Raw genomic sequence first — 16,917 nt, forward strand, 5'->3', positions numbered from 1 at the left:
TTGTATATGGAGCACTTTTTAAAAGATCATCCATGACTTGCAATAGAAAGAAAATTACACTAAGCATTTCCCAAAGCATACCCTTTTGTTTTACTAAAGAGAAAGCATTTTGGTTTATTTGTTTTTCCATGTGTCTTTAAGGAAGAAGAGTACAGGAGCACTTCTCACTTTCCTCACAAAATCTCTGCTACCAACAGTACTGCATTTCAAATGCTTGGCTGTAAATCAGGTTTCTCAAAGGTGTCACAAAGGTTTCAGCAGCCATATCTCAACAAGGCCTGTATACATTTCTATCTCAGTCTCCTTGAAAAGTTGTGACTTACAGAATGAAAAGTTTAGCTTAACTGTTTACAGTATCAGACAGTTCATCTGATGGTTACATGTGGTGTCCATATGGAATTTTATCACCAATTTTATCACCATACATTATTTAGCCTCCCTGCACATTAGGAAACAAAAATAAATGTACATCATATAGGAATCCTAGTGTTTTATTAGCATTTGAAGGAAGCTTTGAAGAAGCCATGCTCATAAACAGAATTATAACCCTCCTGAGAAGCACTGCACAACTTAAATATACCTCTTGAGGAAATAAGTGGTTAACAGTTACTGTTAATATCCACTATTTAATAGCTGAAAAATTAGATGCATAAAGATGTCGTGGCATTACAAGCATAAATGCCCGAGTAAAGTCAGCCCTAAGTGGGCTGAGAGCAGGCAGGATGAGAGGGAACAGGAGAAGCTCTGGACTTACATCACTTTGCAGCCCGTAGGCCCACTTGGCCCATGCCACTTTCCTGTCAGTAGGCAGGGCTGTGTACTGATGGAGAGAGGTCTTGTATCCTATATCTGTGGCCAGATTCTGAGCCTTTTTGGCATGAACAAGGTTAACCATATCCATGGGGATCTGGAACTGACTCTTTGTGCCCTCAAAGGCCCTCTTGTACTCCAGATCACTCTGCAACTTTGACATCTGCAGGGAATGAGCCATCTGTGAATCTTCCTCCACAGCTTTTACTCCAATGAGCTTACCCTTCATCTTCTCATAACCTTCCTTATATTTAACCTGTGAAGAAGAAAAGAGACCAAGAGTAAATGCTTTCAGCTGCCAAACTGACAGCTCTACTGTGGTCTGTCAGTGGTGTGGCATGCTAGGTCCTCAATACAAGCAAGAAAGAAGATAATTTGCAAAATATAACTGGAATGTCTTAGAAATTAGTGTCTATAAAGAATAAGCCCTTTCATGATGATAATAATATGTTCACAAAAACCTGTAACAAATATTTTATTTTTGGTTCTCTCTAGGACAAACAACATTCTTCATGCACAGAGGTCAGAAGGTTCTTTCAGGAATTTTCTGGCCAGGAAGAGATGTATTATGGTGCTTCACAGGAGATTTCCACTTCATTTTGAGTTCTAAAATTCACCCTCGGGTCAAATTGAGAATAGGAATACACAGTCAGCATGTGGGGAAAAGCTCTGAATTGCTCAGAGCAAACCTTCTGACTAATTACAGAATGCCAATCACCCAGACAACTCCTCCATCGCTCCTTAGCATGAATGAGTGAGGGTGGCTCAGGGCACTGAGACATATGTGACACATCCTTAACACTAGCAGCAACCTGGATTGTCAGCTGTCCTAAGAAAAAGGAGGCTGATAGAGACCATACTCACATCACTTGCCAGATCCCTCTTTGCCTTAGCTGTCAAGAATGACAAAGCATCCAAACGAAGCACAAATCCTTTCTCCTTCTGCTTCTCCCAGCTACTCCTGTAGAGTTTCTAAAGAGATGACAACAGCACAGTTTCTTTATTACTATCAATCCTTTCTATTTGTTCTACAGTCACAGTGAAAGCTCTCAAAGTAATTAGTCCCTCCTGCACTCCATGCCCAGAGACTGTATGGCTACAGATCAGATCCTGGTGTCTTCCCTTACATCCTGTATCTGTGGATACTGTGGTTACTGCAACCCCAACATCCCAGTGGTTCCAGTGAATCTGGCAGTGTGCCACTTGCCTGGAAGCATGTGAAAAGTGCACAGCTTCAAGCTCTAGAAGTGGCAAGTCTTCAGAACAGCAGATGTGACTACTATTTATTAGATGCATGGAATTAAATTTTGAGGTTTTATATCAAAAACATGAGGATCTTCTCTGAGAAAAAACATAACTTTTACCTAGAGAACAATTCTTTCACTGCAGCTGTAACTATTCACAGGAGTGAGGGAATCACACAGTACCTCACTGATATTGGCAGCATTTGCTTTGGCCAGCATGAAGACAGGGTCATCTTTGCTGATGGTGTACTGATGAAGAAACTGCTCTTTCCCTGACCTGTAGGCAACCTGTCCACAGGAAGCAAAGCAGGGTCAACAAGCAGTAGTCCACATTTAATGTTGAAGGAATACTGGCTAAAATACCCCAAATATTCAAGGATTTGTAAGGGTTAACTCATTCTTTAGCATCTTTAACTTTTGTGTTAAATATGGAGTGAAAAACTGACCTACAGACTCAGGTTGACCAAAGTACTCATGATTCAATTTCAAGGAAGCTGTGAAGCAGCACATATATCAGGATACTTTAATTTTATTTCCCAAAGTTATCTACTTTTCTACCTATAAAGCTGGCAGCAATTCATACTCTATACAAAATGCAAGAATATATTTCAACCAATGTTAAACTGCAGTTACTTCTTGGGTAGAATGAAAGTCTTTAATAGGACATAGAAACAGAGAATTCTAGGCATGAAATGAAGAATAGTAGCAATTGAATCTGCAGAGAACATTTGTGACCTAAATGTAATTGCTGACACAATGCTCCAGTGAGGACTAACATTACAACTTTGAATGAAAACATCAAGGACCTTTTATGATCTGAGTAGAAATCATCCTCATTTTATATCCCAGAGCTACAACAGCAGAGAAATGAACTGCTCTGTTTTAGCCCAAGAAATTCTTGGAGGAGCTGTTGAAAAACTATGAAAATATGCCCCATTCACAAAGTATTACATTTCTTACACCCCACAGAAGAAGTCCCTACTATAAAGCTTGGAATCTATGATTACTATTCTGTTTCTAGCACACACAGAAAGGCAGCTTGTCCAGCACACAAGAGATTCCCAATAGTGCTTGATTTTTGTTGCTGTTGTTCTAGTTCAAAGTATTCAAGGAGAGAATTAATCCAATAAACAAATAAAACCCCTTGGAATTAATCTGAAGAAACTTTATATATTGAAATGCTTCATGACTGTGTAGATATATCAGCAGTGACCACATTATCCCTAAGCTGCTTGCAAAGTGACAAATTCAGTCAAGGACTCACATCACTTTGAAGTTCCTGGCTTTTCTTGGCGTGCTTGATCTGAGAACTGTCAGCCACACTGGTGAACTTCAGAGCGTCAGCCTTCTGCCTGTACTTTTTCTACAGCAAATTAAAACAAGTTACACAAAATTTTTCTGCAGTACTTGTCCCCCCCTAAAAATGTATCACTTTTAAAAAATACATGAGTGATAGAGCCAGAAGTGCCCTGTAAATTTCCAAGACAGTTTTAGCACAGGCATCAACAAGACAAACTTCCAAGTGTGGTATTTTGAGGTGGGGAGGGCAGTGCACAAGTGTGTCCCAAATGCACTGTTGCTGACACTGTGGGCATGGATACCTTTGGTGCCAGGTGTGCTGTCTACATACCTTACAGGACCTAGGTTGCACACGAACCAGTGAGTGGTGCTCACAACCCAGGTATGACTTCAGTCAGGACCCAAGAGAGCTGATAAGCCACACAGTTATTGTTACTGTCTCATTTCCTTATAAGAGACTTCTCAAGCACATGCATGGGTGGTTCAAATCACTGAACATTTGTTACTGAGATATTTTTAAATTATTAAGATGATGCTTAAATTTGAGCAAGCTATTTCAGAGTCCTGAAAGTTACTTGAATTCAAAATCTTCCCCATCCTCTCAAAATCTTCTTTTCAAAGAAGAGCTAGGCATAGACATTGCTGTCAAGCCTCCACAGGCTCAAGTCTCAGTTATGGGAAAAAATATTGCTCTTTATTCATCCTCTGGTGCCAGTACTTGTATAAAATCCATTTGAATGGACGAATGTGAATAGAGACTAATATTTTCAGTTTAGTACATAAGACCATGCATAGTTTCATTCCATTTTAAATTCTGTTTTACACCAGAAACACACTGAAGTGAATGGAATACTTTAATTGACTTTATAAGGCTTTAGCCTGTTTTAAATTAATGTCTTTGCCTCGATATTTTGCGGCACTCATTTGAGAGCAAGCTAAGCACCCTTTCTTTCTTTGAGATAGTACAAGGAAATGCAGGACTCTGTTTCAAGACCACAGTATGACAGGGGAGACCAAGCAAACTCTTGTGCACTTTAATTGAATTCTTATTCTACCAGTTCAGTCATGAAGTGGGCCATTCCACCTAGAAAGAGTGTAAATGCATTTTTTTTTCATTATCTGGCATTTCAGGAGAGAAATTCTTCTGTTTGAACTGATGGGTGAACAGATCAGTTTACACTGTGTCTCTGCTAGGGGAACACAAAATAGAAGTTAAAAAAGCATGCAGCACTTCAAAGAGGTGCTCATCGCTTTACTTTAGAAAGCTGGAAGGGAGGGCGGCAGATTAAAAACAGCATGTTTTGTCACCTTGCATGGAACACAATGTAGTGACACCCTGCAAAGAAATGACAAAACACCAGGCTTTGTATGGCAATAGAGATCTCTAAAATAATATCCACCAGTCTCCAGTTTAGGTGACTGTCAGCCGTCTCGTGGCCTTGCACAGCACTGGAATGAAAAGGCAGATCATTATGGATTAAATATTTGTGGAAGTGATTATTACTACAGCACACCCCAGAAGCAGATGTCAGTAGCAAGACACCAGATCTGAGGTAGCTGCTCTTCTTTTGTTTCTAAGATGTATTTTTTCCCCTCATAGGAGTAGTGAGAGGGTGTCAGAGACCCAAGGTGTCAGAGAGTGTGATCGCCAGTAACTAACTGGCTTCTGTTCCTCCTTCCAGAACTAAGTGGGATTTTATGCCTCTTGTCAAAATTCCCCTAATTTATTCTTCTCTCTGTTCCCTAGTTTTCCTAGCACTAGTGAGACTGCTCAACCATAGCTAAGAAGCTGAAGAAGTTTACTTCCATAAGGTTAATGGCAGTGCAAAGCCATGAATTAATAAGGCGAAAGCAATGAAAAGCAGGAAAAGCTGAAGCTGCCAGTAAAACCAAGCCTCTACTTGCCACGGAGCAAGGAAATTTTCAACTAAAATAATATCTAATTTTTCAATACTGCTCCTTAAAGCTTATTTGTACTACATGCAGCACATGAAACTCAATGGAAATTCAATGCTGATCTGCAAAATGGACAGGAGAATGAAAAGACGTGGAAGCACAAATACAGGGATTTCTACCTCACAGATTATTCTGATAATTATATAAATGAAAAACGTAATTTTAATCTCTAAACCAGGATCTTCTAAACTATAGAATAACTAAATTATGCCCATCAGTTTTTCCATTTCTAGATATTCCTTGTTAGGAATCCCTTACCTATTCCACATAATGTAATGGAATGAACCTTTGAACAAAAAACAGACAGAAGCCTGAGAACTTTGCTTACCTCACTGACTAAATCTCCTGCCTTTTTGGCTTGTTGTATATTAAGGCTTCCTTCTGTGATACATCCAGCTCCTTTCATCCATGTCAGATCTGCTCTATATTGGAGCTGCAGAGGAAAATGACATTTACTGGCACAGGGAACACGAGTATAATGTTTTTAAGTAAACATGTGCACCCATTCCACTTTCAAAGCCATTGCAAAGACATTTAAAAAGCCATAGTACAATCAGACAGCATTCATAATGAACAAGAATTAACATCAAATGGAAAAAGTTATAATCTCTCACACTGTTTTTAACAGTTAAGCTGGGTGTACATTATCTTACATCACTCTGGAGATCATAGGCCTTCTTTGCCCACTTGGTTTTCATATCTTCTGGAAGCACTGTGTACTCATGGAGCCTCGTTCTGTAATCCAAGTCACTGGCCAGTGCCTGAGCCTTCTTGGCATGCCTCAGGTTTATCATATCCATGGGCAGATGGAAATGGGCCTTGCTCTCCTCAAAACCTTTTTTGTAGGCAATCTAGACATAGGAATGAAAATAGACTTTCTGTATCAGATATTACAATGCCATCTTAAGTCACCCCTCTTGTTTGGGTCCTTATGCTGATTAGGCAAAAAATCCCCCAAAACTGTAGAAATCACATCCTAGAAGTGACAAAACAGATGCCAGGGTAAATTTTCTAGATTCTAGAGACATTATTTCTATTACAGTAAATATTACTTTTAAACATACCCTTAAAGACTTGAAAGTTCTGTGTAGAAGTGCCTATATTGAGGTTTGAATATGATATTTTATTCATATTGAGATTTTAACTGGGTGTTATTTTCCTGCCCCGAAATAAGGGCACCATTTCCCAAAATCCCCTGCTGTGCAATCATTGGAGATTAACAGATGGTGAAGGAAACCAATTTTTTTAAATGCTTCCAAGAATTTGTTAGAGTGAGAGCAGTAACAGTGGTAGATTGCATAGTGTTGGTGAAAGTTTCCTAATTATGAAAAATTTTACCTTTTGAGTAAGAGAAATAATTTACCTCACTACTCATCTTGGCCACCTTCAGAGAGTGCAAAAGTCTTGAATCCTTGGTTTCAGTTGCTTTTCCTTTTGTTTTTTCATATTCTTCTTTATATTTAATCTGTCAAAAAAACAGTGTAAATTTAAGAATGTTTCCAATTACCCATGAAATACAGTACATTTTTCACTGGTGATTTGGATGGTCAAAATTTAGAAGAGCTTAGTCTGATTCTGTCATTGTCACTTCAAATTTCCCATATTTGCTCAGAAATTCCAAAGATGCAAGATCAGTCTCATTTATGAGACTTCTTTAAGGCTCAGCCCTCTGAGGTATATATGCTTATAAACTTAAATTCTTCTGATTAGCTAAATTATCTTGCTCTTTGAGGCAAAGATAAAAAATCAATATCAATCCAAGCAAGGAATTTGAGATTTGATTTTTTTTAATGAGGTGGGAGTTTAGAATCCCCACCACTGCTGAACACTTTCCAGCTGCAGAAGAAGTATCTGCGTTTTCTGCCTCTCCATGGGTTACAAATCTTGATATAATTTGTTTAGAAAGATTTTGTTTGGATTTTTTTATATACATTTATATACGTTTATATTAAGGAAGCAGACTAAAGAAATATGCATTCCCTTTGTAGTAGAAGAGAATACTGTTTTTGAGGCTATAAAAAATTCAAACCACTGAATTTCACTATGGATTTATTATGTAAATTTTGCTTCACTTTGTACACATGATTTAAAAAAAATAATTTTTGGAGAGTAAAATTTCATAGCAGAATCTGAGAAAGTTTCCAGCGCTCATTAGCCATTGAGAAAGATGGACAGCCAAATGCAGGATTCAAAAATCCAGAAGAGGTGAGCTGTGCTTGATTTCCCTGTGCTATTGCTACTTATATAAAGAATAATTCCCAGGTAACTCAATGTAACATACATCACTGGCGAGATCCCTGGAAGCTTTGGCAGCAAGTAAAGGCAGAGAATCAAGTTTTATTTCAAAGCCCCGGCCCTTGCTCCTCTCCCAGCCTTCTTTGTACTTAACCTGAGGAAGGAAAGACAGCAGCATGTGACTAACACAAACACACAGGACTTTCAAACAAACGTGGAAATTACTCAGAGAAAAACAGAAGCATAAATATGCTCAGTCCACAAACTGGGACCTTCTTAAGTCACAGTTCATTGTCATTTTGAGCTAATTAATTGTCTAGGATTGAGTCAAAATTTTATTCTTGGAGATCACAGGCACTTAATGCTCCAGAACATCCTGCAATAATTCTCAGTTTCAGACAGATATGGAGGAAGGAGGGTTTTCAAAATTGCCTCTGGTTATGTCTACCTATGAAAATAGTATAGATCTATAGGAGCTGATCTAGAGGCAAGACAGCTAAGAACCAGACAACACTCCACTCATTTCAGGGTTTTTCTTTCCCACCCCCAAAATGTAACTAGCCAATGCACTGAATTTGAAGTTCTTTGCATGAGCTGCTGGAGCACATTCAAAAGGAATCCAGCTCTGAGACCAGCCCAGAGGCTGAAGCAGAGGCCAGAGCAGCATCCCTCACGATCAGATTGTCCTCAAAGCACACTCATGAGCCTCACTACCTCACAAACACCACTGAAATGCATGAGCATCACACACTTAACTTCTGAAAGTCAGTGGAACTTCAAGGAATAGCTTTTTAAGCTCTTTTTCAAGACTCCACTTGAAATTCCATTAAAGCAAGATTAAGCATGCCTTCATCCATATAATGCATGCACCTAATGAAGGTAGAAGGTTTTCAGGAAGCCCCAGTTTCTGGACTTGTCTTTCTGCATGTTTATATTTTACCAATATCTAACAATGGGCATGCATCCCAACACAGTACAGTCGCAAAGAATGTTCCTCCGCAACACTCTGCCAATGCAACTCAAATAAAACTTAGGGGAAGAGCACAAGACACAAAAACCTACAGTAATGACAATTCAAAGTCATGAAAAATTATGAAACTTAAAAAATAAAGCTTAAAAAATAAAAGTCACACCACTAATATCTGGAGGTTTTTTCCTCATTTTGCCCTTATTTGTCTTGGGCCTTTTTTCCTCCAAAACTTTCTACGAAAATGGAGGCCTGAAAAATACGCTAAAAATTAAATATAAATTCAACTTTTCCTGCAAGCACGTGGTTTTAGCCCACAAGACTCTAAGTGAATCACTATTTATTGCCAGGAATTATGAATGGAACAACAGTGGGCATGATCCAAGTTGGCTGAAGTCACTGTTTCATTCCATTGACTTCAGTGCACTTTGAATTACTAGAACTGTGCAAATGTTGGCTCTTCATAAAAATTTCACCTCAGAAGCAGTTAGTTTTGTGAAGTGAATATTGATTTAAAGAAATTCAGATAATCTCAAAATATCTTGGGAAAAAAGTCTAGATGTTTCATTGTCCTTGAAATTGGATCTCTGTCTATTCTGGGCACAATATTTCATGTTGTTTAGTACAAAACCAAATGATAAATGATAAATGCTTCCAGAAAGAGTGTCAACATCTTAATATTAATTTCAGTCTATTAACAGCATCATGAATGCCAGTATTTCCCCAAGGCTTGGCTTACCTCACTGTATAACTCAGCATTGGCTTTTGCTTTCACTAACAGTGGTACATCCTGAGGTAGAGTATAATTTGTTTTTGTCTTCTCATACTGGGCTCGGTAGTTCAACTGCATATGTTGAAAAGGTCAGCAAGAAACTCAGTTATTTTTAACTTAATAAAAATATATCCATTAGACTGAATGATTGCTGTTAAATTTCAGGTTATTGGTGCCATAAATTGCAAATATGCTCATAGGAATTTATGATGTAAGCATGAAGGCTATAAGGCTAACTTTTACTTAAGAAGTAGGAAGTAGAAATTTACTATATGAATAAAAGTTACTGATTATCTTTAAGTACAAAAGATATAATTAAAAACCTTGCCTTAATAAAGACACAGAAAATTATTTCCTAAAAAAGCACACTGATACAAATCTTAAAAGTGGAGACAAATATTGGATCTACTGGTATGCTTGCCACATTTTGGAAAGTGATTTCATTCGATATGTATTCTTGGTTTGGCTATGAATCTGCTGAAGAACTGTCAAGAATAAAACACATAAGGCTACAAATCCTATGAAATTAGATTATTTCATCATTATAATAAACAACAATGGTTAAAGATGGGACAACTTACATCACTGAGCTGCTGTGCATTTATTTTGGCTTGAGCAATTTGTGGAGTACTGGCCACAGAGCTGTACTTCAGCTTGTCTATGCTTTGTCTGTAGTTTACCTAATTTAAAATTAAATTAAAAAAAAAAGATTTAACAAAGGAAGAAATGGTCAGATCAAAAAATGAGAGATTGAATAAATGAAGTTTTGCTAACTAATACTCTGGATAAAATGTTACTAAATCCATAAATAGAGCTGAGGAAAAATGGCATGATCTCTTGGATGAGATCTGAGTTAGTGCTCTGAAAGTTTCCTTGTCTGAGGTCACAGTTTTTATCCCACTCTGAAAATTACTTCACTTATAATTCCATCCTGTCAAGCCCACAAATTCTTACAAAGATGCAGCCATTGCTATAAAATCCCCCAAATCACTGCTATAAAATCCCCCAAATTATTAATAAAAATAATTTTTAACCATCACTTAGTCCATTTTTATCTTTATCAGACAAGAATTATTGTAACTGCCTATGAAGTGGTCTGTCCAGTGTACCACCATTGGATAGAGTAAATGAACTCTCTTATACTTGGTCTTTACTGAGTTTTAATGTAATAAATTAACCACAAAATTTACCTGTGGTGAGAGCTTTGTGTGGATGCTGAGAAAAGAAAAATATGTACTTATAGTACAAAAAAGTCATTTTAATGTCAGCCATCAAGAGGTCTGGAGCCCACTAGATTATTACTAGTTACAAAATAAATATTTTAAAGCCCCAAATTAAGCATGATAAAAAAATCATATGACACTTCCTTTCAAACCTGTTGCTGCAAAAGAGCTCATTGATATACCATAAAACACAATTATTATTCTCTGTAGGCCCTCATTAATATTCACTGTAGTTAATCACCACTTTGCAAACATTTCAAATCACATTGTTTAAAACTAGTTTCTTAAGAACACTTCTTCCCAGTAAAGTGGAGCATATTTCTGGAGACTTTGAGTTACTGAAACGATTTCAATGCAAACCTCCTTATCTCCCGTATCCTCACATAAATTTCCTCATTCTGCCAGAATGATAAAAGCTAGGAAAAAAGGCCTGAATTATCTCACAGGTCCAAAGTGATTCAGGTACTTAAAACAATGCATTTGCTTTCTCAGAGACGAGAGAATTTTAATTCCATGGAAAGGGGTCATTTCTTTTTAACTGAAGCTGTGTATTTATTGCTACTTGTGATTGCTTAGTGTATGAGAGAGGTGTATTCCTAAAAGAGTTCAGGGTAAGCATGTTGGTTATTTGGGAGCACACAGGTCCTGGGACTAATGCAAAATCCTAGATCAGGACTGGTGCAACTGAGTCTCTGTGGCCACTGGAATGATGTGTTTCAAACCCTGATGCTGACTATCAATTGGAATTGCTGAAATGTCTTTTACATTTTGGACATAAATTTATGCTTACCTTGAACTCTTTAAGAACACAGTAAGCAATCAAAAACTGAATTTTACTGTTTTCAGCTTTTACAAAGGCAAAGCTGAAATTACTGCTGTAGAGGCAAGAGTTCATCTTAGAGTTGAAGTATACCAAATACTTCCTCAAAAACACCAGGGTTCCCAATTCCAGATCTTCATGTGCCATCCTTGTCTTGGAAGAGGTGGTTGGGCCCAGAAAAATCTCACATAATGTTAATGACCTTTCTAAGGCATAATGCTCCTGGATTTTTGCCATTTCAGTGTAGAGACAGGGTGTACATACTTTAGGAAGTCAGAAATGCCCTGCAGAGCTGCTGCTCTCTTCCTGTTGATTTTCTAAGCAGTGCCTGGTGAATGTGCTCCTGTCTAAGGCACAGGGTGAGCTGCCAGTGGTAGAGGAGATGAGTGAAGCTTTTAATGCTTGTGAGAAGTGAAAGGATCATACTGCACTTGCCACGAGTCAGGGCACAGGGGGCTCCTCTCTCAGGGACCAGAGCTGCAGGAGGTGACGCGACCAACCCGCTCCCCTCCAGAGGGAACATCAATCCCCAGGGAATTCACAGAGGATTCCCAAAGGCTCTTTTAGTCTCCCTGTGCTTTCAGTGCTTGATGCTGCTGCTGAAGCTGCCCCAGGATGGTGAGACTTTAGCAGCACAGAGCTGGGATAGGGCAGAGTCATGATTTCACTTGGCCCTACAGTCTGTGCTGAGCTGACACAACAACAGGACATGGCAGCACCTTCTACTGCTCTGAGACCTCTTGACACTGCACTTTTTTGCTTTAGCTTCATTAGCAGTGGCTGCTTGTTCCTGTCATTAAATCATCATTTGACACACACAGTCTATCACAATCTCTCCTACAGAGAGATGATGAGCTATGCAAGTCATAGGGAAAAAAAAAAAACCAAAAACAAAAACATAAAATTATTATTTACATCTTTCAAAGGGACCAACTTTCTTGTTGTCTGGTATGAAGGAGTGAGAGTAGCTGGGTAATTGTAGTCAACACCATCATGTTTGTAATCAGACTTATAGGCTATCTGAAACACAAGGAGAACAAAAAAAAAAATCATTATTTTTTTTTCAGCTGTCATTTGTTTGAATAATTATCAGTCAAGAGGAAAGGAGAAACAATAATATTAATATTAAATGCAAGAAACAAAGTAAGTTCAATGTCATGAGTGACAAAGAAAATGAAATTATTTGCATAGTTTAGCCACTAATTGATTCTTTTTCAGCTTCTCAATTAATCCAATGCCAACAGTGGGAGCATTAACTTAACTTCCACCTATGACACATCTCTTTTATCTTTCTGCTTAGTTCTCAAGCTTCTTACAGATTTGTAAATAATGTACTTGAAGGAATGGTATGTAATGAAATAGCTTCTTGACTAACCCAGTAAATTAAATTGCAATCCAGCAATCTTCATTAAAGACTGTTTTTTCCAGCAAAGGTCTGACCCTGGGGGTGGTGGCAAACAACCTTCAGCATCCTACTGATGTCAAAGAAAACTGAAGGATCTCAGTGTGTTGCCAGATCACTGAAATTTCTTATTTTAACTTCTTCCACACAGTGAGCCATAAAACAGTACAAAAGGGTTTCCAAAATTTCCCCTCTTCTCAACATATCTATCCGTCAGATCCCCAGTACAGTATGATCTAAAGTTTTCTATCAACTTAATTCTGGAAAAACTGAAAGACACGGAGGCCACAAGCATGCAAGTGTGATTAAAAGGGACTCACAGTGCTTGCCAAGCTGCCAACTTTCATGGCATGGAGCATCCTCTTGTCCATGCCAATACCCACATAGTGACCTTTCATTTCATTCTGGTAGGTTTCTTTGTATTTAAGCTGTACAAAAAACAAACAAACAAACAAACAAACAAACAAAAACCAACTCTGAGAATATAATTCAGCTTTTCTACTGACGAGTTTCAGCTTTTAAGAGTTTCTATATTTTAAGCAGGGAGACAAATTGTTACAGCTCTGGTCTACAAGTGCTGCTCCAATACAGCAATTCATTAGTCTACAACAGCCTTGGTATTTTAAAAAATAAAAGCTAAAACCCTCAGTGAGTTTCTTTTACTACAAGATATAATTTACTTGCTCTTCATATCACCTAATGCCACATAAAGAAGATACAGATGTGTTTCATCAGAAATAAATACTAGAACAAAGTCCCAAGGAGACAATATTTGTACATTAAGAAATGAACAAAATTGACTTGTTTTGGTGCATCTTTCACAAATCCCAGAGTCGGGGATTTGACAAGAAAAATTGATCATTCAACCATCTGAACTGTATGGCAAAATATTTACTCCCCTGGGATTTCAGAGAATGGTAAGAAGCAGTATGAAACAAAATTGTTTCATGAGAAACAAGAGGTTTAACTATTAACACTGATTATTTTCACACAGTAATTATGCTCCTCTCTGGCATGAACTCTGGTGAAGCATCTTCTGCCTACCTGTCCAGTCAGGAAATAGACATGCATAATGAAATAAGTAATTATGACAGTCAAGAGTAACAACAAACTTCTACTTCTCTAGATCAGCAGTACATGGCAAGTGACCTTTCTTCTAAATACCATAATAGTTCTTTCCATAATCCTAAATAAAATAAATGTCCCAGCTATACATCAGGACACATTAGGATAAGTGCTGTACAAAAACAGGCTAAAATGAGTTACAATCACATTTCCAGCACACATTTATATGAAACACACACTCACAGATGACCTGTGATTCCAGCAGCTACCAGGGCAAGCAAGCCACACACGAGGTACTGCAAACTTACATCACTGGTGAATTTTGAGATCTTGCTCATATTCTTGAATTGTGGAGTGTCACAGTAGTTCATGCTGTAGTCTTTGTTGTTTCCAAGATCCTTCTTGTACTCCACCTTAGTGACAAAAATGCACAACAGGAAGCTGTGGTAAAACCTTAATCTGCTCTAGCAAGTTCCTTCACACACCATTTATTAGGCAGACCCACTGTTCAGAGATTTGGACACATGGTATTAATCAGATGGCATATGATGAAAATTAATATGAAGAGAATACTCATATACTCAGTTCTCATTTTATAGGCAAAAGAAATGCAATTTCATCCTCTGCAAAGTATACAAGACAGTTACAGGAGGAAAACTATTAACAAAAACTATGGTATACAAAGAAATTCTAAGGTGAGTTTGGAGCAAATGAGCATGTACAAATGTGCCATGTACCAAATTCCAGCAAGACCTCAGCAAGAGCTTTTGTACTCTTACAGTCATTCCTGTTTAAGGAACTCAGCCTGTAACAGCTGCAGTGAAAGACTGAGAGATGAGAAGAACTCAGCTTGCTTAGTTGAGGAAATCAAAGGCAGAGAGAAGAAAATGATATATTTGTAAACCTCTCAGAAAAGAAACCATGCAGGGAGAAGAACTTTTTAAACTAAAGGGCAATGCTAGCACAAAACACAGTGGTAATAAAGTGGACAGGAATAAATGTAGGCTAGAAATTGGAATAGGAGGATTATACAGTGCTGTATCGAAGCAGCAGGAACCAGGAATCATTGGCCCAGGAGGCCCCTTCCAGCCCTACTTGCAGGGGTTTTTCATTATTGAAGGTTTTATACTTTGACATCTCAAGAGTATAAGTTTATAAAGTGCCATGGGGAAGTTCTAGAAACTCACATTTATTAATAGTTTTATAGCTGATATGACATTATAAATAAATTAATAATTCAGAATCTACTGAGAATTCTCTTGCAATCTTCCCTTATCAAGCAGAAAAAGAATCAATTATCAGTGACTCACAGTCTTTTACAGTATGGAAGAAAAAAGAAATCTGCATAACCAGAATGGTATAAATTTTGTCTCTTTTCTTATTTTTTGATTATTAGAATACCCTTTGAGACACTCTAAGGCACACACCAAACTGGTCCTAAAGCATTATATCTTAATATCATATTAAAAGCACAGTTCAGGTTTGGGGTGGGGTTTTTATCAGATTTCAATTCTTCATGTGGTCAGAACTAGAATTGCTCTCTGGGGTTAATTTCCCACACTTTCACACAGATGATTGGAAGGGCCACAGTGCAGCACCTAAAGATCTGCTCTTGAGCTTTTCTCTCCAGTTGCTGTCCTACACACCAGACGACTTTTGTTATGTACAATGCAGTAAGAACAACAGCTTTTTTATTTACTTGCAGTCCTTACTCATCAAACACAAATATTTGTATGAGCTGCTCCCAAACTTGTTAAGAGATCGATTCAAGCCCTTACCTCACTGACAAGCTTGTTAACACTTTGGGCTTGTTTAAGGACCAAGTTGTCTTCAGCTGTTAGGGAGTGAAAGTGAGCTGCACCTTTCATCTTGGAAAGATCTTTCTTGTATTTTATCTGAAAAGAAGTAGGGAGAATTATAAAATAGATGTGCACCTTTTCATCTTTACTATTTAGACTGGCTTCATGAGTCAGGATAATATCTTTCCCTGTGCTTGCTTTGATAAGTAAGTGGAACTTGCCAAGCTGAAACACAGTATTTACTACCTTGAAAAACCCAAATATAACCCCTTAGCCCCTCACAGACCCTCTCAAGACATTTTACATAGCATTTAGATAGCATTTTTAATAAATTTTTCACATAGACTGAACAGCACTGGTTTTTGTTCACGGCTTGAAGAGATTGCTAGCAGATTCCTGGCTGGAGCTTGTGTGCTCTTCTATTAATGAAGTTAATCCTTGGTACTTAATTTTAGTCAGAGGATTACAGATAGTCATCAAGCACTCTGCAAACTTTTCCTTTTGTAGAAACCAGCTTTTTAAAAAGCTGTATGTTTTCATACTTTTAGTGTGTTTAAGTGAATTATATTTCTCAATAAAATCAAGATTTAAATAAGGGATTTCTAAATTAAATTTAACCATCAGGTTTTTGACATAAATTGGACTTGGATGGTGAAGAGAGGTAATACTTGGCCTTTTATAAACTATTTTATATGAACTGAAATGCAAAGTGGCTTGGGTTTTTTATTTTCCAAGACTGCACACATTTCTTCAGGCTTCAAAACTATAAGGAAAGTTTGTAAGTACTGTAGTGTCCAAATGTTACTTCCATGAACCAATCCTCCTTTTCCCTCTATGTATTATAAATTAATGAGGAAACTACTGACCACTGGCATTTTCAAAACCTATTGAACTGTGATCTTTATGTGGAAAGGTTAAATATTTCATATTTAAACAGGGGATCACTGAGTTTGTCATTAAACTGGGATTGGTCACAGAGGATTTGAGGTGTTTTATATTCTCTCAGTGATAGGCTCAGGTAACAGAACATGACTGATCCTTTCACTCCAGTTTATTGCTCGTGTCTAGTCCAGACTAATACAAGCTGAAAGTCTCCACCATCTGTTATCTCCCCAGAAGTCAGACTGAGCTCATCAGCTCAGGCAGCCCTACTGGGGACAGGTGTCCACCCTACAAAGGTTGTCACTCACAGGAGCCCTCAGAGCAGACACAGGGTACTGATCTACACACTGACCCATTTTTGTCACTGCCTGAAATGGTCTCCCCAAACAGGGCTCAGGCCCTCTCATAGATGGGCTGGATGCAGGAATCACACACCACCACCT

At 37.9% G+C, this 16,917-nt stretch overlaps 1 protein-coding gene across 3 annotated transcripts in view; it reads right to left on the bottom strand.

Moving 5' to 3' along the window:
• NRAP (nebulin related anchoring protein) overlaps window positions 1-16,917 on the bottom strand; it is a 47,716-nt gene that overhangs the window by 19,948 nt on the left and 10,851 nt on the right. For all 3 annotated transcript variants that reach the window (XM_021525954.2, XM_021525956.3, XM_021525953.2), the window contains exons 11-24: window positions 15,572-15,688; window positions 14,102-14,206; window positions 13,049-13,156; window positions 12,242-12,346; window positions 9,865-9,963; window positions 9,251-9,355; window positions 7,591-7,698; window positions 6,673-6,774; window positions 5,963-6,160; window positions 5,638-5,742; window positions 3,319-3,417; window positions 2,238-2,342; window positions 1,675-1,782; window positions 755-1,066 (exon numbers count right to left, since the gene is read on the bottom strand). In XM_021525954.2, coding sequence (XP_021381629.1) covers window positions 755-1,066; window positions 1,675-1,782; window positions 2,238-2,342; window positions 3,319-3,417; window positions 5,638-5,742; window positions 5,963-6,160; window positions 6,673-6,774; window positions 7,591-7,698; window positions 9,251-9,355; window positions 9,865-9,963; window positions 12,242-12,346; window positions 13,049-13,156; window positions 14,102-14,206; window positions 15,572-15,688 — 1,776 coding nt within the window. The remainder of the gene's footprint in view (window positions 1-754; window positions 1,067-1,674; window positions 1,783-2,237; window positions 2,343-3,318; window positions 3,418-5,637; window positions 5,743-5,962; window positions 6,161-6,672; window positions 6,775-7,590; window positions 7,699-9,250; window positions 9,356-9,864; window positions 9,964-12,241; window positions 12,347-13,048; window positions 13,157-14,101; window positions 14,207-15,571; window positions 15,689-16,917) is intronic.

This window comes from Lonchura striata, chromosome 7, assembly GCF_046129695.1.
Source record: "Lonchura striata isolate bLonStr1 chromosome 7, bLonStr1.mat, whole genome shotgun sequence".
NCBI classification, from domain to species: Eukaryota; Metazoa; Chordata; class Aves; order Passeriformes; family Estrildidae; genus Lonchura; species Lonchura striata.